The 25,704-nt window shown below is 41.1% G+C and overlaps 1 protein-coding gene across 1 annotated transcript in view; it reads right to left on the bottom strand.

The window, feature by feature from the left end:
• The window catches only part of RELN (reelin), a gene marked incomplete at its 5' end in the record, with an annotated part of 58,389 nt that extends 33,701 nt beyond the window's left edge, over window positions 1-24,688 (bottom strand). Inside the window, 14 exons of the mRNA XM_010148999.1 lie at window positions 3,309-3,558; window positions 4,799-5,057; window positions 8,350-8,497; window positions 9,514-9,734; window positions 12,473-12,702; window positions 14,750-14,852; window positions 14,936-15,107; window positions 16,522-16,704; window positions 18,456-18,540; window positions 19,996-20,173; window positions 20,269-20,409; window positions 21,910-22,183; window positions 22,410-22,598; window positions 24,530-24,688. Of these exons, the coding sequence (XP_010147301.1) occupies window positions 3,309-3,558; window positions 4,799-5,057; window positions 8,350-8,497; window positions 9,514-9,734; window positions 12,473-12,702; window positions 14,750-14,852; window positions 14,936-15,107; window positions 16,522-16,704; window positions 18,456-18,540; window positions 19,996-20,173; window positions 20,269-20,409; window positions 21,910-22,183; window positions 22,410-22,598; window positions 24,530-24,688 (2,592 nt within the window). The remainder of the gene's footprint in view (window positions 1-3,308; window positions 3,559-4,798; window positions 5,058-8,349; window positions 8,498-9,513; window positions 9,735-12,472; window positions 12,703-14,749; window positions 14,853-14,935; window positions 15,108-16,521; window positions 16,705-18,455; window positions 18,541-19,995; window positions 20,174-20,268; window positions 20,410-21,909; window positions 22,184-22,409; window positions 22,599-24,529) is intronic.
• Window positions 24,689-25,704: the final 1,016 nt, after the last annotated feature.

The raw sequence follows: 25,704 nt of genomic DNA, 5'->3' as shown, positions 1-25,704 counted from the left end.
TAGTTACTTAATTTAGACACTTGCATCCGCAGGTCCACAATAAACTGGTAACCCCAGGGAGCATTGGTCACAAATCTACGCTGACAAATAACCACTCAAAACTTTTCAAACCCTTGTGTCAGATGCACATAGAAACCCCCTTTGGTGGCAGTGCTGGAGGATATGTTACATGTTGCTGAGCAGGTATATAACTCAGGAGAAGGCTGCAGTACACCTCCGCACCCGTCACCTAACTCAAGGGACCACAGGTGCAAGACAAAGTCATCTGTCAGGTCACCAGGATTAAGTTAAACCAATTTCTGTGGTTGTAACATGCAAGGAAGTGATGTGACAACATCATGACCCGCAACTTTTTTTGTTCTTCAGGCTGAAGGATGAGATTCAGTTGGATGTAATCATTGTGCAAGGCAGAGCAACACTCAAATTCAAACTTCTGCCTCTGTCACAAGGAAATCACTCTTCCGCTCCCCCCCCCAACCAGCTTATTTCATTACACAGCAAAACAATTTTAAATTGAGTTTGTTAGTCAGTGAGCTTGTTTTCATTCAAACACGGTCTAGCTACATTAAACTAATGTATTCATTTCTCAGCAAAAATCAGCAATTTCATTGTTTTGATGTTTATGGCGTATAAACTTTTATTATGAAAAATAAAGGTTAGTCAAGCTTACTAAATACTTCAAGTTAAACTTTTATGCAGTCATTAAAAAGTAAATAATAATAGGCACAGAGCTGTAACTCGAAGTAAATGTTCCAGCTGCCAGGCATTCTGGCTGTGTAAAACATGGACTGTGGTTGCAGTGACAGGGGTAGTAAATCTGTGATCATTTTGATTACTACAGACCCATTTCTTCTACGCTCATGCACACAGAATGACCCTTAATCACCCAATCAGTCCCATTTGATGTTTAAGCACAGAAGACAGTACTATAGAAGTACAAGGACAAGTGGATACAAACAAGGGTAAGTCAGGTTTTAGTGTTAAATCTCCATCACCAGAATGAAATGCTTTGTTCACCACAACTGGAAGCATGATTAAATTGTGCCAATTCAATACAAAGTTAGGGTGGTTAGTGTAATGGTAAGTGGAGTACACTAAGAAACAAAAGAAGAAGGAATGGTTTCTTTGGTAGCATATAGCTAAGCTGCCAAAACACTTTTAAACTCAGCAGAGGTATCTTAGGATGCCGCAGTGGTTTTAATACCATAAGAAAAAAGATATTGTTAAGCATGTGAAAAAGATATCTCTGTTACTTCCACTGGGCTCAGAATAGCAAAATCAGATAAGCCACTTTTGGGATTTCACGTAAAACCTTTTCTCATTTTTATGCAGAATTCTAAAGAAATAGTCAGCAACCCAGTGGTTTAATACATGCTACATGCTGCAGCATATTGTATTCTCCTTCTCATTAAAAAAATCTATACCCCAAAATGCTATGCTAAAAGAATATAAATTAAGGTGTACAAACAAGCATTCAAAAGCTAGGAAGACCTGTTTCTTGTGCATCTTAAAATTTACATAATGAACTCATTTTTTATTTCCTTGTGATGTGTATTCAGTATAGCATGTTTTTATTTCTATTTGTACGTATATGTGGATATATATGTGTTGGGTTTCTGTGGGGGGTTTTGTTATTGCGGGAGGGGCCACAGGGGTGGCTCCTGTGAGAAGTTGCTAGAAGCTCCCCTGACTCAAGTCAGACCCATGTCTGGCCATGGCCGAACTAATTAGCACCTCTGTGATTAAGGTATTTAAGAGGGAAAAACAAAAAAAGAGAAGCAGCAGAGGAAGAGGAAAAAGTGGAGGGAGAAGTGGAAGGAGAGAGGGGTGGGATGAGAGAGAGACCCCCAGGTCAGTGGGGAAAGGCAGGAGGAGGTGCCCGGAGCAGAGGTTCCCCTGCAGCCCATGGTGAGAGGGCAGGCTGTGCCCTGCAGCCATGGAGAGTCCCGAGGAGCAGAGACCCCCCTGCAGCCTGGGGAGGGCTCCACACTGGAGCAGGCAGCTGCTCCCGAAGGAGCCCATGACTCTGGCAGGCAGCAGTGCCTGAAGGAGGCTGTGACTCTCTGGAAGCCCATGCTGGAGCAGGCTGCTCCTGAAGGACAGCACCCCACAGAAGGGATCCATGCTGGAGCAGTTAGAGGAGAAAACTGCAGCCTGTGGGAAGGACTCACGTTGGAGAAGTTGGTGGAGGACTGTCTCCCGTGGGAAGGACCCCACGGTGGAGCAGGGGCAGAGTGTGAGGAATCCTCCCACTGAAGAGGAAGGAGCGGCAGAGACAGCATGTGATGAACTGACCACAACTCTCATTCCCAATCCCCCTGTGTCAGTTGGGGAGCAGTAGGTGGAGAAATTGGGAGCAAAGCTGAGCTCAGGAAGAAGGGAGGGGTGGGGGAAAGGTGATTTAAGATTTGGTTTTATTTCTTAATATCCTACTCTGATTTGATTGGTAACAAATTAAACTGGTTTTTCTTCCCCAATTTGAGTCTGTTTTGCCTGTGCCCATAACCGGTGAGTGATCCCTCCCTGTCCTTGTCTCAACACATGAGCCTTTCCTTATATTTTCTCCTCCCCATCCCACCAGGGGAGGAGTGAACAAGCAGTTGTGTGGTGTTTAGTTGCCAGCAGGGCCTAAACCAGGACAATATACACAGACACATATAAAAGCATGTGCTGCATTGAATACACATCATATGGGAAAAAAGGAAGCTAGGCAATTAAAAATTGCATCACTATGTCTATATGTGATGCAATGATGTGAATGTATGCATAGATATATGCACACACATATGCATATATCTATGCATACATTCATACACATATATACATACAAATACACATTATTTCATATGGACGATACAAACTTTCGCAGTTGATGCTGACTTAGCTTGTCAGATGTATGATGATATAAATGATTTCTTAGTTATAGAGGTGCAAGTGAGATCTGAAAAAACCACAAAGCAAGAAAATAAATTCTGGAAACACCCAGCTGCTTATTATTGGAACTACAACATCACCCCAGTCAGTGGATACCATATACTGGTATATGGGTTTGAGTAAGACAGCTATTAGTCTTTTTCTTAAATGAATTGAACTGCTACTTAAGTCCCTAGTGGGAATAATGTGCTTTAGTATATCTTAGGCTTCAGGCACCTAGAATAAGTATGCTGACATTACAATTAGTAACAGAAACGTGTAGCTTTCTTTTGTTTCTCAGTTCTCATTACAATGGATAATGAAATCAAAAAACAAGTGAACTTTGCTGTACAGGAGAGGAAGAGGAAGGGCAGGAATTACTAAGAAGTCATTACCATAACAGGAGTCTGTGACAGAGCAGGACGCTGCAAAATCTATTTGCAAGAAAGAGTCTTCGTTGACAACGATGTCAGTGGTGACAACATAGCGGGTGCTAGCTTTCTCAATGAACACTAGAGCATCCCCAGTAGAGCCACAGACTGGCATCTTTGTTCCTCCAGGATGGAGCAGCCACTTTCTACTATCCAGTGTGGTAAAATCATCTTCTAACACTGTATTGCCAGAGATGTTTCCTCCAATAAGAATCTGAAACATTAGGAAAGGAATTGCTATTGAAAAGAAATAGTGTCTGGAAGTCTTCACAAGCATACATGTGACAGAGGAAGAGGAGGAAGAGATTTACCGCCTGTGCCTATATATTCTGCTGGTCCAAAATGGACAAATTCACTTTGTAAAGAGTTTAGGTTATGAGGAAGGGGAATATCTTTTTCCTACAAAGGGAGCCTAAACAGATTGGCTCAGCTATATACATGTAGAGTTCAATCCATCCTGGATGAAGTAAACTGCTCACTAAAATGAATGTTGTTAGGAGCAAAGTGATTACACTGTCATTTTTCCTACTGACACTTCAGCTCTACTACAACCTGGTGCACTACTATCAGACTGCATCTGATGATAGAACTGGGGAAAAACCCTGTTCTTCCACTGACTGTAAGATATCACTGTAAGCATTTTACTGTTCCACACCAAGCAAGGTAGAATTAAATTTTATTTGTTTTTCTGAATTCAATTTCTGATTGTTCTGGAGTAATGTAACTACATTCAGTGAAGATACAGGAGTGAAAGAATGAGGATCTTTTTCATTTTTAAATGAAGGGATGAGAAGTAAAATTTTGTAACCACATCACTAAACGTGTCTGGGAGTTTGGCTTCTGGGTTTTTCGTAAGGACTTGAACTAAGGCTTTAAAAAAACATTCATAAATATTTACGCAAATTGAACTTGGACAGCCCAATAACACTACAATCACTTTAGTGGGTGTTTTTTTTGAGATTTATACTGTCATACGAAACAATACAATAAACTTTATAGAAGCAAATCACAAATATGAAACAAAGCTTTGCTTTTAAAGCTACAAGATGGATATAGATTAAAGTTTTTCTATAGTTTTTCATGTTCTGTTCTACCAAGACAGTTACACATTTGGATAGATTTAAATGACAGTTTTTGAAGTTTGAACTAAGGCCTCCATGTTGCATGTCAAGGCCTTCTGCAATGCGAACCTAAGGCTCTGCCTATGTATAAAAGACCTTCCTAGCTCCAAAACAGGCATTCAGTAACCTACATGGAAACTGTGCATGAAAAACACAAGATCAGCTAACAGTAATTGTGCTCTAGCACTTTGCGAGATTGTTATAATTCTGGAATACCCTTACACAAAGCATTTTTGCTCGACCCAGTGAAATGACACATACCAACAAATGGGAAACACTGAGACTGAAACCAGTCTGAAGTTATATTAAAAAAACCAACCCAGGATTCCTTACCTGGTCGATTACCCATGGACTGTAGAAATGCCCGTTCTCGGATGGTTGCCACCAGCGAAGCCGAGTGGAGCTGGAACGGGCCTTCAAGGGAATTTCCAGGGCAATGTATCGTCCCACGTTGCTGGAGTTACTGAAGAGGAACTCCTGGAGAAGGCTCCACGTGAGGCCCCCGTTGAGCGAATACTGCAGAAGCACAGGCTGGCTCCTGGGGTCTGGCACCCCCTTGCCACATCCCAGTCTCATGAAAAACTGTACAAACCTAACAAGGGGAGCAATTACTGGAAATACTTATTTTCTACAATGTCCTAGATAACCAACTAGAGAGACTTGGAGTTTGTCTATTGAATAGCTCCTGATTTCTTGCTCTAAGAGTCAGCAGCTTTAGGAGACCTTATGACTTCCTTTTCAAAGCCTCCAGATTATAAGCAGACAGACAGGTAGGATGACAAAAGTTCATTTTGCCTGTGCTGTATTTTGCCAGGCAGAAGCAGCTGAACAAAGCCGGGCATTCATGTTTTGAGCTTTTGTCTGCATAGCAGATGGTGTTGCAAATATCAGAAACATAATCCTGGGTGAAATTTTTATCCCTATAGCCCATGAGTGCAGATTTCAGTGGCAGAAAAGCAATGGTGCCCTAAGTATATCATAATTTGTTGCGAATTTGCCAAAATGCTTAAATTTAAAATAAGCATCCCGTTTTTCTATTGGCATAAAGTAGAGAAAATCTGGACAGGAGAACAAAGCATGTTTCACTTTCAGGGATCATTTTGTCCATTTAGTCAGCCTGGGAAATTTGTCTAAATCACATCACTTAAATGTGCTGGCCTCCCTGAAGCCAGTCCAAGCCACCCAGAGACACCAGTGCTTTCATCCCCTGTTTAATTGGCTTCTCCAAAGCAGCACAACAGACTTGTATCAAACTGCGAAATCCCTCCTGTTAGCCGATGCTCATCAATAGCTCTACCATGCACTTGGAGTGGAGGGAATCGCTGCTGTAATGATATTTACCTATCCGACTCGCAGGCACATTACGAGTATTATTTCATGTCTGCACAGCTTTTGCACAGCTTTAGAGTGTCATGCCTGTTCTAATTAGTACTGCATTAGTGCCGCCCGGCTCACGGTTAAACGAAATGGTGCAAAAGAAGTTTTGAATCAAGTCTTGCTCTGGTTTGATGTGCAGGTGGATCCGCTGGGAGTGGAGGCTGCAGGGGTGCTGGGCAGACAAAGCTTCAATAAAACACTAGACCTGCAAGTCAATTAATTCTAGTCCTCACTGCAACTCATGGTTTCTCTTGCTACTATATATAACTTCTTCCACTATAGATTATATCCACCTCCACGTCCCAGACGTAACATATTGCTTGTGCTGTAAAGGAACACTGGGGACTCTCATGGATCAACATATCAAACGTAATGGATTGGATTCACTGCTGGCAAGTCTTTGTGCCTCCTCAGGTTTACTCTGACATTCACCACATAATTCAAAGGAAATAAGCCCAGGTGACCTTGTCTCTGTTGAATTTGTTCTCCGTGGATTGCTATTCTTTCATCTGAATTTTTACTAGTATAGTAATAACCCACACAAACACAGGTAACATAATGTGTAGCAGATTTAAAAGTTAAGTAATTTTAAATATCTCTCTTCTCATCCCACCGATATTTGCAAAGACTCTGCCTATTTTGAAATGGAAACCCAAGTTTTCTTGTATATTCGGTGACACTAACTTGTGTGGGTATTCTAGTAATTCAGAATTGAAAGGATTTGATCAGGTGCGATACCTAAAATATGCTGTCCCTATTGATACTTCATGCTGTGCAGTTTCAGCTACTGGTATCCCCATGATGGCAATAAACTGTCCCCTCTGTTAAATTCTTTAAAATATAGATGTGATGGGAGTGGATAGATTGCAGAGCCCACTCGTGATCCCCAAGTGCTGAGTGTGGCTTGTAGCACCAACACCACTGCTCACCTGTGTACTTTAGGGGATGCCCACAGAAGAAAAGGGGAGGTTTTAATGTGACTACTGAGTCTACTACCCTTTAAGAGATCTACTAGAAACACTGGTTCTCATAATTCTTGGAGTAAATTGAACCCTCTCCCCAGAACTGCTGTGCTTTGCAGGTGGCTGACAGAGTCAGCCTGGAAATTAAGAAAATCCCTCTGCAATTATTTTAGGTTGCTGAAGAGCAGATGCTGTAGTCTGCCTTGCTGTTCAGAAGACAGCATAGAGTTATTTGTGGATAACTGTTATTTTTCATAAGCATATACAAAAAATTAAACGTACTGCTTTGTTTTCCTTTTACTAAGACAGAAGTAATTTATCTCTATATAACACCTGGAGGTCAATATATGCAAATCCAGCTACAGACTATCATCGAGAAGAGATAAATGACGGTTCTTTGAACATGAGCAATAAGGAAAACATGCCATTTAGTCTAATGGAGCAACTTACAAGATCTCTTATGTCTTTTGTTAAACAATCATTTAATTTCAGAATGGTCTAGGAAATCAAATTAGTGCAGAGTATTGATGTTTGTGTTTACCATGTTCTGAAAAAAGTTTGCTGTGAGTAATCTCACAAATTCAGTACAAGGACCTCTCATATTCCACCTCACTGAGGGTTCACTAATTGCTTATCTAAAATATATAATGGTTAGAAATAAGGCATCTTTACTGACCATGAAGGTCTGCAATTAAACCATTATTTAAAGGTTCAGTGCTAATGAAGACAAGTCAAAAAGAGATAAAAGTGCCTGTTAAAGTGTTTCCCACAGAACATTAGGGTAGGGTGTTTGCAAGAGACCAGTGAAAAAAAGTCTAGAAGAAAATGCAATCTCTCCAAAGTAATTATATAAAGATGTAAGATAAGATACTGAATAAATTAGAAAACAATGCCTATTTGTTAGCATGCACGCAATTAGGATGTGGTTAAATTTGTATTAGTGTAATTTTTTTAATATGGCTTGCTTAGCATGTCTCACTCATCAAATATCTCGTCTGCAGGCTGTAATGATACAACATAATCTCTAAATACACTAAAAATATTTGGTTTTCAATTGCTGTGCTCAGTGTAGCTGGTGACAGCTTGATGGGAATTTCTCAGTGAATTATTGGAAACAAAGGTGCTTAGTAAGAAGAAAGTAAGCTTCAGAAATGAAAGAATTATGAGATGATGAATGAGAGAGTTATACTGGCAGCAGATACTCCTGTTTCAGAAATGGTTCATAATACAATAAACAGTAAGTCAAGCAGAGTGTGTGACATGCAATCTATTTCTCATTTCACATTTGAGAAGTAAAAACTTTCATTAACTACTGAAGGTGTGGCATCAGATTCTGGAGTTCTTATTCAAGGAAAAAGGTAACATTTAATTGGCTAATCCCATTAAAGATCAATTAAAATTGGTAACAGTGGATAAAATGGAATATTTGCTAGAGTAAGGACCAAAGAATGTATCAGCTTCCTTTTACCACAGAAGTATCGTGTATGTGTATTTAGTATATTATTTCTTCAGTGAATTCCTGAAAGGACTTTGGAATTGTGTTACCTGGCTTGTGACAAGTCTAGGTCTCGAGTCATCAGCATACGTAAGCCTTCTTCATTAAAGAAAAGGTTGTTTCCTCCAGACATGATACCGCATTTCCTTGATGGCTTTCCACCACTCACAAGCAGGAATCTGTCAGACTCCAGCTGACCTGAATACACCATAAATGCATATTTATGATTTACTCCAAAGTGCTCCTACTGCAAGAGTACTATTTCCACAGGAAGAGAGCTAAATTAAACATCACATGAAGAGTAAACAAATACGCAGTGTTTCTGATACAAAGATTTCTAGAAAACTGCCATGGCTCAAAACAAACAAAATAAACCCAGAAGTATGAAGTTTGGGATCTTAGTCTCCAGTTCTTCACAGGATTTTCTAATTTTCTTCATTTTTTTAGGAGACAACAACAAGGTACCCAGGTCTATAAAGGAACTGTGAGTGCCATGTGGTAGCATGCAAGCAAGGGTTGGCAAAAGTGAAAATGAACAGCAGCGCCTATGAAAGGGTGAGTTTGGTTCACAGGTGCTCCTTTATTCAACATGTGCTCTCCTTGCCATGCTCGCTCCCAGGGGAAACCTTGATGTGCTTTTAGAGTTGTGCACGGGGATGCTGTGTGTGCCCAGGCACGCGTGAGGCTTTGAGCTTCCTCCGGCATCGCTCGCTTAGGGTCTCCGTGCCTGCCGAGCGGTGGCCCTCACCGCTGAGACACACGGTCTGCTCTGAAATGATGTTTGCTGTATTAAGGCCATATAGTTTTCCCATGTAGTGAGAAATGACAAAACCTTAAAGCCCTCCGCTGTCTGCCTCACTTGCACAGGTTCTGTCTGTGCTAAGTCAAACTACCGTCAAACCATCATTTTCTTTTAAAATTCTGTTCTACATGCACTTTCAGGAAATTATATTTTGGTGAAGATTTTGAATTTGAACATTAACAACTTCACAAAGAGTCAGCTACTCCAAACCAGGCAACTGATAGCCATCAGACATTCACAAATCGTGTTTGAGAATGTCATCTAAAGTACTTGGTTCATGGGAATATTCCTCAGCATAAATTAAATTCAGAAGCATGGAGAGGTGAGGAAGACTATGCTGTTTCATCCCTTGAGCTCTGGGTTCCACGAAGACAGACAGTCAGAATTCAGACCAAAAAAAGAGAAGACATACCTTCAAAATCATCCTTAAGGAAGTCAGAGTTCTTGGTACTTATTTTACAGGTTGGCCCGGAGTATCCAGGGTCACAGATGCACTTTGTGCCGTTGATACAGCTGCCGTGGCCATTGCACATCTCCTCGCACTGCGGACCGATGTACACGTTGTCAATGGCCCAAGTCTGTGGCTGGGATCCAGCAGGGTAAAAACCTTGGTACCATCTGAACCTTGCCAACCTGAAAAAGGCATGAAGTGTACTTACTTTAAATAGAAATTCCACCTTTCTTTTGTATTCTGCATATATATACACAATACTATGTATATACACCATTTTTTTGGTTGGAACTGGGTTGACAAATAGAATTCATTCTAGAAACCGACTGCTATATCTAATTTCTTCACTACCTCACGCACCTTTATGCAGACATTCAACTCAAGTACTGACAGAAATAAAAGTAACATTATTCCTTAGTTGTACACTGAATGACAAACTTGAAGTGGGAATTGAAATCTAACCACTCTTGCTCGTGGGGATGATGAACGGCCATGGCCTGATGAATTTCCTTCCACTTTGGGGTACATTGTCTGGGTCAGTCCAAGACACTTTCAACCCCTCCTGGAGAGTGAAATCCTACTTCAGGCTGCCCTTCTGCCTGCAGGGAGACCACCTGCCAAACTGGGGTGGCAAGATCTCACCCTCAACCAGAAAGAGAACAGGATCTGACATGTCACTAGGTGTTCAGCTTGCTTTCAGGCAGCTGAATCTTAAACAAGACTGATATTGCAAGTTGTTAATTTAAACTATCTTCTCCTTTGGGTGCTGTCCTGTCATTTTTAATTTGCCTCCTAAGTGCTACTCACATCAATGCTGCATGTAAAGAGGAACCGACTCGGGAAGGAGGGAAAACAAACTGAGCAAGTCTCTCACTTGAGAGACTAAACTTATTCCCAGATGAGGAAATGTTTTAAAGGAGGAAGGAAACCAGAAGACTGAGAAGGGAAAAGCACTTAATTGCACTGCATGTTTAATGTGTCTTGTTAGGAATATCTAAATGCAGGAGGTGAATCAATAGCATGGGTAGCCGGTGAGTTTTTGTCTTGATTTGCTAAAAAGGAATTTTTATGAGGGGATTCAGATGGTAAGGGATAAATGATCAGTGGGAATATTACTAACAGCCTCAAGAAAGATACCCAAGACCCAGAGTCCTGCTGGAAGTAAAAACCATTGATTTTAGTGTGCCTTGAGGTGAAGCACAGAAGTGTGAGGGTGGAGGTGTTGTACGCTCCACTTCAGAGGACATCTCTGTCCCATGGGCTGGATTCGTTCCACCCCTGAGGCACGTCAGCTTCCCCTCTCAGGCGTGGGTGAAGCATGACTTGTTTCTGAAGCAGAGTGAAATGCCAGTCTTGCTGAAGTCAGTAGGGGTTTCTTCACTGACTCAACAGGCCCTGGGCCTCTCCTTCAGGACATAACTGGAATACGAATTTTTAATTACAGCTATCCGCTGAGAACGCATATTCACTTCCAAAATAACATCCATCATGTAAATAACTAAAAATGTCTTCGCTTAAATATAATCACTTGACATTTTGAGGATGAAAAGCCTTTTCTAATTTTTTAGCATTACACAAGGAGTCAGGTTTGGAGTTTTTTTCTTGTTATTCCAGTGGATTCTGGTGGAGAAAATCTCCCTTCATCCTGCTGGCCCAAGAATTTCAAGGCACCAAATGCACCATAGAAGCTGCTCTGTGCTGCTGGATTTGGCTGGCTATCAGCAACTGGCTTCTGGCCAGGCATGTTGGGGAAGGAATAGGAGGGAAGGCAGGCAAATGGGACAGAAACACTCAGGAACAGAGGACTAAATAAAATACCTGCAAGACCTGAATGAGTTAGGAGTCTGCATGGTCAAAATTTTCATTTGGAGGGAATGCATTGGTAGTTGGGTAAAGGGTCAGATCATTCTTTGGGCAAAAACAGAAGGACAAGTGAGCTGCTGCAAGAGATGGTTACCTATTCCATGCTTTAAATGTTAACTGTCATAAAGCAGAAAATTCAAGTTTAAAATTTAAACATTTTCTTAAATTATTAAACATTCAGGCTTTCCAAATTTGGTTCTCATCTCTTATATAGGAATTTTCATACTTTCAGAGACACATATGGGGCCACTTGTTTAGTGGGAGGGCTCACTGGATGTTTCATAAATACTCGGTCTCATAGGTGCATAGACTCATAAAGTCTCATAGCTACACAGCTCATTTTCATTCATATGTGCTACAGTTTAATCCTTTTACATAAACTGACATGATGCTAGAAGACAGTTTTCCCTGAAAAAGTAAACAATACTGTTTTAGACTTTGAAAAGTTGTATATTATTATGCCTGCTAGCATGTATCTTTCTGTGATATGTATGGGTTATCATCCAACCTGGCTTGTCCCACAAACTTCAAGTTCCTGTGTGACTGCAGCAGTTTATTTCTTAGAATGAGAGAACTTTGCAGCTACAAGAGTCCTCAAATATTTAGGTAAGTCTATTTCCTTACACTGAGGTAGAATCAAGTTAAAACTAGCACACATTTTACTGCATTTTCTAATGAATCTCAGATTTCATGCAAGAATATCCTTGATGAGTTCAAATGGCTAATGCATTGCAGTAAAGAGCCTTGAAGGAGCTTTAGTCAGTTTTGCATTCCTTTCACTATGCAACCCATGTCCATAAAAATGTCACCAATTAGATATATGAATAAATAGGAAATTATCTGTGGTTATTCTACATGAGCATTAGGCCCAACATACTTTTGGGAATCACCTGAACACTAATTCAGAACAAAAAGCAGTGCAAAGCTGATCATCTGGTCTGCTCTGGTGCTGCAGTTCTTATGGACTGCTCTTGTGCTGGGAGAACATTTTGGATGGGAAACAGCAATAAAACCAAGCCAACAAGCAGCTGGGTGGGAATAGGAGCTGGACACTCACCCACAGAGGTGGAGTTTTCCGAAGTGAATGACCTCCCTTCTCCAGCCCTGGGTGGTGCCTGCGTAGTAGGTGCTACTTGGGTGATGCTCGGTGGAGCACAGGGAGCTGAGGTGGCTGCTGCTGCTGTAGCACAAGGGGAGCAGCAGGTGCCAGGTCGCCCCCAGATCTCGTGAGAACTCCAGCTTTACTGGGTCGGCAGAGGAACTGTCAGTGGTGCAGCCAATATTGATCTGGGGACCAAGACATGAAATGCAGAAGATGACACAGGGTAGGCTGTGGGACTCCTAATCACTCTTTGTCGTAGTCAGCCTCTCCCATTTGGTATGGTATTTATTCAGCCCAGAAAAATCATGATTTGGGAACTCATTTAACAACTGGGATGATGCCCTCAGGATATGCACATGAACATGAACTCTTCTTGCACATTGCCCTACCTGTCCATGAACACATTGCACTCTGGCTTAGTATAAAATGAATGTAATATGAAATCCCAACTACTTCTACTGTAAGAAAAACATAAAGTTAACAAGACAAAATCCTGAAGGAGAGCTGCTAACGTTGCTGGAGCAAATACATCAGCTCTTCCAGTCCTCTGGCAGGTACTGAAGTAATCACAGCACCAAAAAAATGTGCATTTTTAAAACCAAAAGTATTAAAACAACATGTGCGAGCATAAACTTTTTGTTAAATTGCTGAGCTGCGCTATGGTCCTCTTTTAAGTTACACTTCCAAAAAAAACACATCTTATGCCACAGGATGTGTGTTGTATCACTTCAATATGTTCTTCAGCTTTCATACTTACTACCCATTTGCTCACATGTAGCGGCCCTAGGAGACAGCATTTAAAGTGTTATCATAGTTGGATTGCATTTAGATTCAGTGTCACACAAAAACATAGTTTGGCAGCATCAAGCTTCTCAGGGTGTTCTTACAAGATTCTTGATATTGATAATAGCAGAAAAGGCAGAAAACTTACGTGAACAACAGTTCTATGAAAGAAAAAAATATAGAAAGATGTTTTGTGCAGATCTGAGACCTCTTAACACATATTTTCTGCATGCACCCCGTGCAAATTAGTCATCTTTTCTTTCACACTGATATTAAGATGTTCTTTTAGTTTCAAATTGCTTATATAAAAGAAGAATTAGTTCCCTTACAAGATGATGCTGTCATATAAAACAAGATGTACTATACTTACCATGCAATAAATAAAACCCCATTGCCAATGATATACGAAGCCTGTAATAAAACTATGAAACATTTTGGGTTTTTTACGTATCTTTGTAGCAGAAAATATGTATCTTTTTAACATGCTGCTCTGTCATGAAAATCTCTTTCTTTCTAAAACACAGTAATGCTCAGAACTGTGCATGAATGTTGAAAATGAATCCTACATCGAATTTCCTTCATAACTCTTCAGTGCACATGAGTCCCATCAACCTACATTTGACTGGAAGGGTTGTCTACTCATCTGGAAGCTTAGAGACATGCTTGACCCAATATAGGTTTTGACTCTGGAGACACAGAGAGAAACTCTACTGCATTATGCAAAACCTCTTCATTTATACTGATGTCCTCAAAAATGTGAGCTGAAAACAATGTTATTACCACATATGGAAGTAAGCATGTAGATTTTATGATGTTAATGCTCTGAAAACTTATGAATATCTTAAAGTGACCTCAAACATTTTTGTTCTACAGGCTGTAATCTATATTTTAAAACAGAAAATTATTTGCATTCAATAATTCATGAGTAAGTTGCATGACAAACTGAAGCCTGCATGAGTACACAGCTAAACCTACTTTTCTTGGATAACCCTTAGTCTCATTTTAGTCATTGTTTATAAACCAGTATTGTTTGCTGTTTAATGCTACAGCAAGCTACTGGGTCAGGTCATGGAAATGCTGCACAATTTTTTTGAATGGGTTGTGAAGTGGCAGTTTGAACCTTCATTATATTTTGCTCATCGTCTTCTCTGCCAGTGGCAACTCTCCAATTAGTATGACGTGGACTTTATTGCTATCAGTGCAAGTATATAGGCATGGAGAAAGTAGTAATGTAGGCAAGAAAGTAGAAGACTTTGAAGTAGAAATGTCTATGTCTAAAGCTTCATGATATGCTCACATGAAGGAAAATAATGTCAAAGCAATTACAGGGGAAATTAGACAGACCTCTACCAGGCAATCATAACAGCTGGGCAAATACACCAAAGAGCAGAACCTGAAAGAACAGACCTCGCTAAGCAAAAATCAAAATAACTTTCTGAGGACAAGTACCTCAAACTGGATTATAGTGTTTTCATTTACATTCAGGTCCCTTGTTGTAATGGAGTGTTCTCCAACTTCATTTGAAACAAATACCATAGCCGAATCTTCTTCCCTGTAAAAAACAGGAAAGGAGTACTTTAGACTCAGTTTATTACACAGTCACTTCTTTCTAATTTATTGCTGAGAGATGCTTACGGAGCTCCTTTAGAAGAATATGGGCAATAAAGCCCAATGTTCCCACCAGGATAGAAAAACCAGTTGTCCTCTTTGGGACCGAAATCAAATGTATCCAAAAGGATCACAGGGTTCTTCAGGTTATTTCCATCAATGATGAAGTCATCAATAATCCAGATTTCTTCTTTTTTGCCTACAAAGAAAAGGGGAACATTCCTATTAAGAACTAATAATACTATTAGTAGAGAGCAGAACAGTAGCCAGTGTTTATGGATTACAGAGAAAAGGGCACTAAAAGTATGGCTTCATTATTTTCATTTTCCATGAAAATAGTCCCCATACTGCTCTGCAGCCTGACCCTATAGAATTAATTTCTATTCCTCTAAAATTTACAGAAATCACAGCAAACTGTAGAGAGAAAAATCTGTGTTCAATGTTCTGTTTAAATCACACTTACTCTGAAACTCTAGCATCAATGTCTTCTTTAATTAACAATCGTCTAAATGAGCAGTCGCGTAGAGCCCAAGCAGCCTGAAAGGATGATTTCATCCTGCACCTTTTTCCTTGCACTTAGCAGCTTGTGTTTGGCTGGCAAGAACTCTTCGAGACAGAAGGAAACTCTGAGTGACCTTCTCTCCAATGGATTATGAATTTAAATATGTTGGAAAATTGGTGCTTTTAAACTGGAAAGATTGGACTGCCAGATCTTTTGTGTAAATGTTTTTTTCATCTATCTAAAAGCCTTTGTGTTGATCAGGGGAAGCCAAAGGCTTCTTTTGAATAAAATTCCCACTTAAGGATAATGTCTGCAAGAAAAATCTAGTTGAATGTTTTAGGCAGGACCACCAGAAGAATGGATTGGATTCTCAGGACCAGATTTAAAATTTTTTTTTTTTTTGTTTGTTTGTTTTGTTAGAGATGTACTAGGTGTTTGCCTGCAAGGAATAAATCATTGCTGTATCTCTGTGTCTAAATGATCACTGGGATTCTTTAGAGCCCTTAATGTCAGCAGCTGCTAAGAGATGTGCTCAGTGTAACTGAGAGCAGAGAAGAGCTTTCTTCAGCGGCCCATCTCCTGTAATCAGGAGGAATGAGCTCCATTCCTCATGTGGTTTTCTACAGTCTTTTACAATTTAATCAAGAGATTAACTGCTCACTACATACTCTTTCTAAATGGGTTTTTAATGCCCAGTTAATTCTGAGCAAGGTAGGCCCCATTCCCATTTACACTTGGGACACTTTTGTATAATTGGAGCATTCTAATGGGGCCTCAGTGTAAATGAGAATCAGGTCCATTAAAAATAATGAGAAGAACCTGAGTGAAGTTAACTTTATAGGTGTTGCTTGATCTCCCAGTCCCTCGAGGACCAAAGTTGATCGTCTTCTGCACACAGTCAAGGGGTTAGGTCAAAGTTAAGGTACTTTCACTTTAAAAACTTTATAAAAACAGTAAACATAATCCTTCAATAATTTTAACTGAGGGAGTTCAAATATAAGAAAAAACGGTTTAAGAGTCTCTATTATTGTTGAGTTCAAAAATCTAGCCTCTTACAGATGCTGAGCTGTGCAACTGCGGATCTGGAGTCCCATGAGTGTCATTTCCTTACCATTGTTGTAAGGTTGCCAGAGCCTGAACCGTGTCGCGTTGCTTTGGGCTGCATAGGGCAGAGGAACGTTAATAAAGAGGACATCTGTAGTCTGCGTGAAGTAAAACTCATCTATCAGGTGCCAAGTGATGCCACCGTTGACAGAATATTGCAGCAGGATGGAATGAGACCGCTCGGGGGTGCCTGGAGCAGAAAGGACGTGCATTTACCTTCAGTATAATCCAGATTTAAAAAGCACTAGCTCAAAACCACTTACTAAAGTGTAAATACAATTAGGTTATTTTGACATCTCTTACAGAGTATGGACTTCCTTTAACAACAACTTAAGGAGTTAAGACATTCTGTGTGTATTGTAGATATACATCTTTCTGTGTCTGCAAAGTGCTAATGAATTAGGGGCCAAAATTACATTGCTGTTCCTGTATGTACTGTCAAAGTTAATTAATTAGATGAGAAGCTATCTCAGCGTTATACTTGCTTAGAACAAACCAGCTCCTTCTACCACAGACATTTTTCAGTAATTCAGTATTTATTTGCTTGTTTTTCCCAAGTACCAGACATTACCCTCACCATCTGTAGCACCCACAGATAGACACAGTCCTTACCCTCACAAATTTATAGTCTGTGGCAGTGACTGCAGACACTGATATGAGCATATTCACGCCCAGAAATCACATAATTGATGGAAAGGGCTGAAAATCTTTATTAGCATGTTTTAACAACAAAAAAGCAATATTCTGTACTTCAAGCTGGGCCTAAAAATCAGTGGTGGAACTAAGAGTATAATTTCCATTTTCTGACTACCAGTTCCTCCTTTTTCACTTAAAGCTTTAGAGAGTCAGTGAAGGCTCTTTGCAGCCCCAGCTATTAACATATGCTGATCAGAGCCCAGCACCTGCATTACTTGGACTGAAGCTTAAAAACACTGTAGTTCCTTATCAGTCCTTTAAGTAATCTACTATAGGCACCATTTTATGACTTAAAAAACCTGATACATTGATACAGCCCAATCGTATCCTGGGCTGTATCAGAAGTGTGGCCAGCAGGTTGAGGGAGGGGATTCTGCCCCTCTACTCTGTTCTTGTGAGACTCCACCTGGAGTGCTGCATCCAGCTGTGGGGCCCCCAACATCAGAAGGATATAGACTGGTTGGAGTGAGTCCAGAGGAGGCCACAAAGATGATCAGAGGGCTGGAGCACCTCTGCGATGGGGACAGGCTGAGAGAGTTGGGCTTGTTCAGCCTGGAGAAGAGAAGGCTCCGGGGAGACCTTATTGCAGGCTTCCAGTACCTGAAGGGGCTACAAGGAAGCTGGGGGGGACTTTTTACAAGGGCCTGTAGTGACAGGACAAGGGGTAACGGGTTTAAATTGAAAGTGGGGAGGTTTAGATTAGATATTGAGAAAAAATTCTTCACATCGAGAGTGGTTACGCATCGAACAGGTTGCCCAGAGAAGCTGTGGATGCCCCATCCCTGGAAGTGTTCAAGGCCAGGCTGGATGAGGCTTTGAGCAACCTGGTCTAGTGGAAGGTGTCCCTGCCCATGGCAGGGGGATTAGAACTAGATGATCTTTAAGATCCCTTCCAACCCAAACCATTCTATGATTCTATGACTCTATGATTTTTTTCCCCAACATACTGCAAAATCTCTAAAAAATCTTACGCTATTTTGTTTCTCTTCCTCTCCAAGACTGTACCAGCTGTGTGGTTGTGGGCACTACCACAGTTTACTTTTTTCTTTGGAACTGCACAGAGGGCTATGTATGCTGGTAGCAAGGTAGCGATGATGCAGACTCTCAGGCAAGTTCCCATGTTATGTACCATAAACTGATGATCATGTACACTGAAGTTAAAAATTGAAATCCATATTCTTTTCTGTGATGCTACTATGTATGAATAAATACAGAGAAGTAATAGTAAATCAACAGTGATCTTACCTTTGGCAATAAATTTAAATGAAAACTGGATGTACACGGTATTGGTGCAATCTAGATCTCTTGAAACAAGCATTCTCAGTCCTTCCTGGAAATACAGAACATACAGTGTGATTCTCAGTTCCCATTCTCGAATATGCTCTGCAGCTTAAAATTGTCTGGATGTTGCCTGTTACTGACTGCTGGTGGCAGCAAGAGAGGTAGTTCTCTGTCCCACGCCTTCTCCCAGGCAGAAAAAGGGGACAGTGATAGCCTTGGCAAAGGGAGCTGTAGTAATAGAAAGGGCTCGATAGGGGTGTGTGTCACCACTAGAAGCACAGCTACATGATCGGGTGCAGACACAGGTACAGCTCGTTCAGATCCTGCTCTGAACCACTGGGATGTGACCTGATCTGCAAGCACGGACTTACTAAGACAGTGACTCCAAGTTAGTAAACTCATTTTTGGGGCAAACTGTACAGTAGCCAAGCACCCTAATTTCCAGGCAGGAAGACTCCTCTCTAAGAGCTCTTTTCTGTGCCTCAAAAATATTTTGTACAAATATCCTTTTCTGGGGTAGCCTCCTGACTTAGACCAGTAAGGAAAGGGAGCAGACAAGAAACCTCATAATGACCCTTAAGGCCCTGGCCCTCTCCATAGATGAGCTCAGTGTTGTGGGGATCCTGGGGCCAGAGCCAGTCCCTGTTCTGCAGAGATCTGGCAAACCACCTCTCAGAGCTTCCCTCATTCTCAGACCTATTCTCTCAGGGGAACAGCCTGCAGGAACACCAATCCAATTTTAGATAATTCACAACTGGTAATTTGTGATTTAAATGATCTAAGGAGGTTGAACTGGAGTCAAGGTTTTGCAAAGAAATTTTTCTAAAAAATTAATTTCTAGACCAAACATTATTAAACTTTGATTGTTTGGGGCACCTCAGTTCACAGTGTCAAATGAAGACTCATGTGTTAGTTTAAAATTTGTGTGCTTACATGAACAAAAATCTATTATGTGTTTTGTTGAAGAACTGAGAAGTTTAAAAATATGATATTTCCTGGCCTTTTTTTAACCTGTAATTAAAGAAAAAAATTCCTTCAAGTGCTAGACAACTAGCTAGAATGACAGAACCAAGTAAAACACAGGCTAACTATGTAACCATTGATTACATAGATTACAGTGCTTACTAATTTGTATTACTCAAAATACTCAAAAGCCAGCTAGGGGATTTCAAGACACAAACACAATCAACTGTAATGTGTGCGAGATTTTCAAATCATTCAGCCTCAAGAATCTCAGCTTCAGAGTTTCATACTTCAGTGGTTAAGGAGGAATTTATACCACAAATGAAGGTAACAGCCAACAAATAGATGAAATTAATTTGTTCATAAAAAAACCTGTGACAATCATGGTGCATACTCAGGGCAGGAAAAGACAAGAAAAATGAAAATGTCAAATTCTAGCCTTAAGACTTTGACACAAACATGGGGGGAGGGGGGGGGAATTTACTTTCTGGTTTTAGGTCTACATGTTTTATTATTTTTTTTAATGTAGGTAATCTCTGACCCCTTTAAAAATGAGAGCTGTTCCAGACTTGATGGTGTCACCATTCAGGTTTCCTCTCTCAGCACCATAGACCTCAGGCCAAAGGTCTGGATGCAAGTTACCGTTGAAATCATCCTTCAGGACAGACGGCAGAGGAATGACAGGGACACAGTATGGACCACCAAAGCCTCTGTCACACCTAGCAACAAAGTGGGAGGAGAAGGTGTTATCCATCTGTCCTAGATAAAACACAACATCCTTTCTGTGAAGCAGGTTAAGCAGGTTGCTACTTACACACAACGACCTGCATCACAGATGCCGTGGCCTGAGCACATCCAGGGGCACCCTGTAGCCAGGACGACATTATCAATAGCCCAGGAATCAACGCCAGAAGCATAGTTGTACTGAATCCATCTGAACCGTGTTCTGGGAGAGCTAGAAAAAAAATAGAGTGAATGTATTTCAGGCTTTAAAATGTCTGCTCCACAAAGCGTTAAATAATAAAGAAAATCCCCTAGACTTCAGGAAAAGAAAAGCATATTAATAAGCATGAATCCCTGTATTTGGAAAAGATTCATATTCCAGTTGAAACTGGAAGTTTCAATTTCTCAGGTTAGATTTTAGGCAAAATTCCAGCAGACTCTAAAGGATGAGGCCCAAAGTGGTGAAAGCCAAGAAGGAACATTGCTGCAACTCTTGCTGGTCAGCAAAGCGGTTGACCGGAAACTGTTAGCTACACTGGCATTCAACAGCTCCATATGCTGCTAGCAGAGGTAAAACAATATAATCGCTTCAGTAAAGTAAAAAGTAATGAAAGTTCATTTATACTAGGTGTTGTGTAAAGAAAAAACAGTGACTACACTTGCTCATATATATATGTATAAAAAAGTATGAATATATCTAGTGGAAGGTGTCCCTGCCCATGGCAAGGGGGTTGGAACTAGATGATCTTTAAGGTCCCTTCCAACCCAAACCATTCTGTGATTCTATGATATATGTACAAACATGCACATGCAAACACACTGCTGTGATTGCTGACTGCCTTTTTGTGAGGATGAGGAATATATTTTGAAAAAAAAAATCTGTCCAGATACTATGTGTTAGATCATCTTGCATTTGTTCAGGCAGGAAATGTGCTGCAGACAGAGAATTGCCCCCAGACTTTGACAGGCTCAGGATATCATGATATTTGTGAAGAAGATCTTTTGGAAGCTGTGTAGTTATCTAGAGTGAACTATGGAATTAGAAACCAAGATGTGAGCCCCAGTTCCTTTACTGTGTGTCCATTTTCTGGATGGTGATATTTACAGAGGTTAATGTGTAGGGTGCTTTGAAGAGTTATAGAATTATTCAGAATAATGGTAAGCAATATCATCATCTGTCATTTCTAAACGAGAATATGGTTTTATTCAGAGAGAGGGATGCCAGCATATCTGCCACATCCATTTACAACCACGTGCTAACACTGTGAGGCAGGCAGAACTCTCCTCCAGGACAAAAGGGTGGAGGTGGCACATCTAGTAACATGCATTGTGACTTGCTGAATGCCATGACTAACATGCCTAGAGGTTGGATGACAACTTACATGCAAGACAGAAAATACTTTTATATGAAAGGATGGGTCAGGGCATTCATTCTTGCTTCTTACTGGGTAAATAGTAGAAAAGCTTGGTTTAGCATTCCTGTTCTTTCTGTCATAGATTATAGGCAAAACTTAAGAACTGACTTATCCAAAGTTGTTACTTCCTTAAGTTGCTGCAGTTCACATTATATCTGATGAAACATTTTGAAGTAAAATTTAAAATTCTGGTGGCGTGACAACACACATTTAATAATTTAAAAGACATGCAGAAAATTCCCAAGGTGGGGGATGTTTGCTCAAATGAGATCAGCAAAATCTGCATCATGCTAAACAGCCAGAAGAGCAGTGCTCACTTGGTTGAAGGTGGGAGGTAGACTGTAATTCTTTTCCAGTTTTGGAATCTTTCTGAAGTGTAGATGGAGCTCTCGGTGTAGTGCTGACAGCCGATGGTTGGAGGGACACACTCCTCTGTCACCAGGTGCCAGTCTCTCCCGTTGTTTAAGGAATACTGCAGGTGAATGCTGTGGGAATTGCTGTATGGCTTGCTGCAACCCATGCTCAGCTCAAACTGCAAGAAAGTGGAGGCTGATACATGGAAGTCCCAAGTCTCAGCATAACGAGGTTTGCCTAAGAAAAGAGAGAAGAACAACAACAAAAAGTATACCTTATGCATGTGCTTTCAACACTGTTATTCAAATTTCTTATCTATATTTTTACCTCTTTTCAGCCTTCTCTTCCCTGCAGGTTACAATATACCTGAATTTGTCTATACCTCCATTCTTGTAAACACTTGACCCATAAATAATTTATAAAATAGACTCATACAAATGTAGCAATGTTTGGTGATACATACCAATGTTTTCACTGAATGTCAGAGCTGTATCCATAGACAGGCAGTCAATGTCTACTTGACCTCCTTGTATTCTGTACCAGCTTGCTTGTAAATCCACAGTTCCATCAAATTTATCCTGGAAGCCAGTCTGAGAGCTGTCATTCATCCCTATAAGGACATCGTCCAAAGCCCACTGAGCTGAATGCTTCCCTGTAAAAAGCAGAACGGGCAGGTTAGTGGAGTCCCTGTAAGTTATTTTTTATGTCCATATCCTGTGTTCACCCAGCGAGTAGTGCTCAGTCTATGTGAGCACTGTTGAACAAGACTGAAACATTGCTCAAGGACGAACCTGGACTCTAGAGTATGTTTCTGTTTCAGATAAACACAGGTATTTCCCTGTCCGTTTCTCAAGCTTCAGTGCCTTTGTCATCATACACTCTCCCTGTGTTTGAATGAGGCACTCCCTGAGGCTCTAGATTTGGGATTTTCACTTTACAGGTCACAACCTTCCTACAATTCCTCAGAGCTAAATCAGAAAGTTCTCTGTCTAGTTCCCAAAGTACCTTCTGTATGGAAGAGGATAGTGCACAGAGGAAGAAAATGCTGAAGGCTCTTGGTACAGATGATATCCATAGAAGCACTCTTCACCACCTGCTTCCTGGAAACCTCTCTTCTCTTGCCCTCCAACCTACAGGCATCTCAGTTCACCATCATCTCCAGCCCATTCCTCCAGCCCTTCATTTCAATTCACCTTTCTACTGGCATGCTGAAAATGCCACCTTACTGTACAACCACTGCCCTCACAGAAGGAGGAAAGTCTTGACAATAAATTGTGACCTTGCAGCAATGTGCCAGGACTTTTGTCTGGCCACGGTGAGGAATGTGGGTCATGGCTGATAGGGCCACCCTGCACTGAGTTATGGCAGACAGAGGACAGCCTACGAAGGAGCAAGTATCTGTAATGAGGAGTGGTTGTCACCTATGGGTGCTGGTATGGAAGGTGGTATGTCAACTCTCCCTCTTGCTGGGAGGCACGGGATTGCCATTGGGTGATCTATCAGCAGGGACAGATGTCAGCCAGGTGCCCCCAGAGCAAGCGGCCATGGGCAGGACACAGGTAGGGAGCAAGAGGTCTGACATCGCACCACTTGCCAGTGCAAAATGATGGTCTGTGGTGCACCACTTGCTGCTCAGCATTTTTCCCAAATGAACCAGCTTCTTAACTAAATCACAACCCCCTTGCCTTGTCTACTCTCTTGCCTACTGAGGCAAATTAACTCCAGCACATACACTGTAAGAAAACGTATGAATAAAAACCAGCCATCAACATGGTAAGTGATGTCCAAGAAACTGCATAACATAAATACCTGAATGTAAGCTTCGTGCTTTTCTCCCCAGGGAATTGCTGTTAAAATGTACTGTGCTATATTTCTGAATATCACCCTGTATTTCCTGCAGGGATCCAGGAGCTGCTGCCTTGCACAAAGGCGAGACACTTAATTATGACACTTTTAATAGTGGTAACGTGCCTCCACGCAAGATGGAAGCTCTCACAGAAGCTGTAAGTATCGGCCAGCACCAGGATTTTACTTTCAGCTGAGGATGTGGGAAGTGGTTGAGTGGGCTTTGGACGTGCAGCAGAGGCAGGGGAGCAGTGTGCTGGAACACCAGAAATGGCAGGGTAAGTGTTCTGGTTTGGAGTGTAAAAGAGTGAGATGGGAGACACCAGGTAGTCAGAATCAAGGCCAAGTCATGCCTCCTCTTCCAAAACAGAGAGAAAATGAGATAGAATGTGTAAGCCATTTTGCATTCCAGGTTGCTCTATACTCAGGTAAATCCTCAAATCTTATTTAGGCTTTTCTGTGTAATACTCTTTTCCCTCCTGCCGTTTTCTCTCAGCATCTTTTGTTTAAACTTAGCTCCTAAACAATTTTACTCTTAAGTCCACTATTCCGCTTAGTGCTATAAAAGAAAATCACATCTGCAGTGTGACGGAGGAATGTGCTCTTACAGCACCCAGCTGTTCACCATACTGTATTTTCGGTAAGCTGCGGCTTCTGTAGAACATGTCCATACTGAAAAGCATTGACATGTGGGTTGTGTAAAGCTGCTTAAGGAATTTTTAGGATGGGATTGCTTACCATGTTGTGGCTGCCACCATCGGAAAGCGGTGGCAGGGGTTTTGGCGTCTCGAGGTAAGTCTATCGAAACAACCTGGGGTTCCAGGTACGACATGAAGTCCAGCTCTCGCAGCAAATGCCAAGTAATCCCGTTGTCGTTTGTGTATTGAACAACAAGCCCTATATGTAAATTAGGAAAGGCAATTAGTCTGACTGTACAGAGCAAATGAGGGTAACTCTTCAGCCTGTACTCAGCAGCTGCCAACACCCATCCTGTGCATGTGATTCTTGGCAACCTCTTCACCCTTTTGGCACCTCCTAGTCCAGGAGCATTTTGTGGACACAGTCCTACTGCAAAGGTGATGTGGACTCAGCAGCTGCCACCCATTATCCTCACCAAACTCAAAGGATCAAATATTTTACAACCTCAGTGAAACTAATGGTAGTACCACAGAAACAATAGGAATAATATGTCTTCATATTGTCAGTATTTATTTCATGTTGGGTATCTTTACAATTTCCGTGAGACACTAAGTTGTAATTCTGATAGCTGGGCTCCCAGTATGGGTAGTTCACAGTGCTCATGCTACCTATGCAAGCTCACAGCATCCTTAGAAGTTACTTATCATAATATTTAGGTAATTTAAGATAGTCTTCATATCTAACACAAAGTATGGCAAACACTAGGACATAGCAGTTTTATGAAGTCACTTATAAGCTCATCAAAGGGGATAATACAAGAAAGAAGCTTTTATGTATATTTCTTCTCTTAAAACTCTTTTTTACTGGAGTATGTTCAAAGGTAATGGATTTTCTTATGTCTTACACTGCTGCAAATGAGAGGAGACTCAAACCCTCAGCACAATCTCTGCTGAAAGATGACAGTTGTGAGCCGGCATCAATGTAAACGCCGTATGTCAGGAAAGCGTCCACTGATGTTAAATGATTTATATTGAGAGGCAAATGAAGTCTTCTCCTCTACCAGATGTCAGTGGTCTGTCTTCATGGATCCAGACCACTTTACATGGGGAATCTGCCCCCAAAACTCTTCTGATGCTTCCCAACCACAAATACCAGTCCCCTGCCCCGTAACTCTGAGCATGTGGGTAAAAGAAGAGAGGAGACAGTTGGGAGGGATGAATTTCTTTAGACTAAATGTATTTTCAGCTGCAGCTTTATAATTCTGCATTTCGGGT

This window comes from Eurypyga helias, unplaced genomic scaffold, assembly GCF_000690775.1.
Source record: "Eurypyga helias isolate BGI_N326 unplaced genomic scaffold, ASM69077v1 scaffold23353, whole genome shotgun sequence".
NCBI lineage: Eukaryota > Metazoa > Chordata > Aves > Eurypygiformes > Eurypygidae > Eurypyga > Eurypyga helias.
This window is presented reverse-complemented; position numbering and strand designations above follow the sequence as displayed.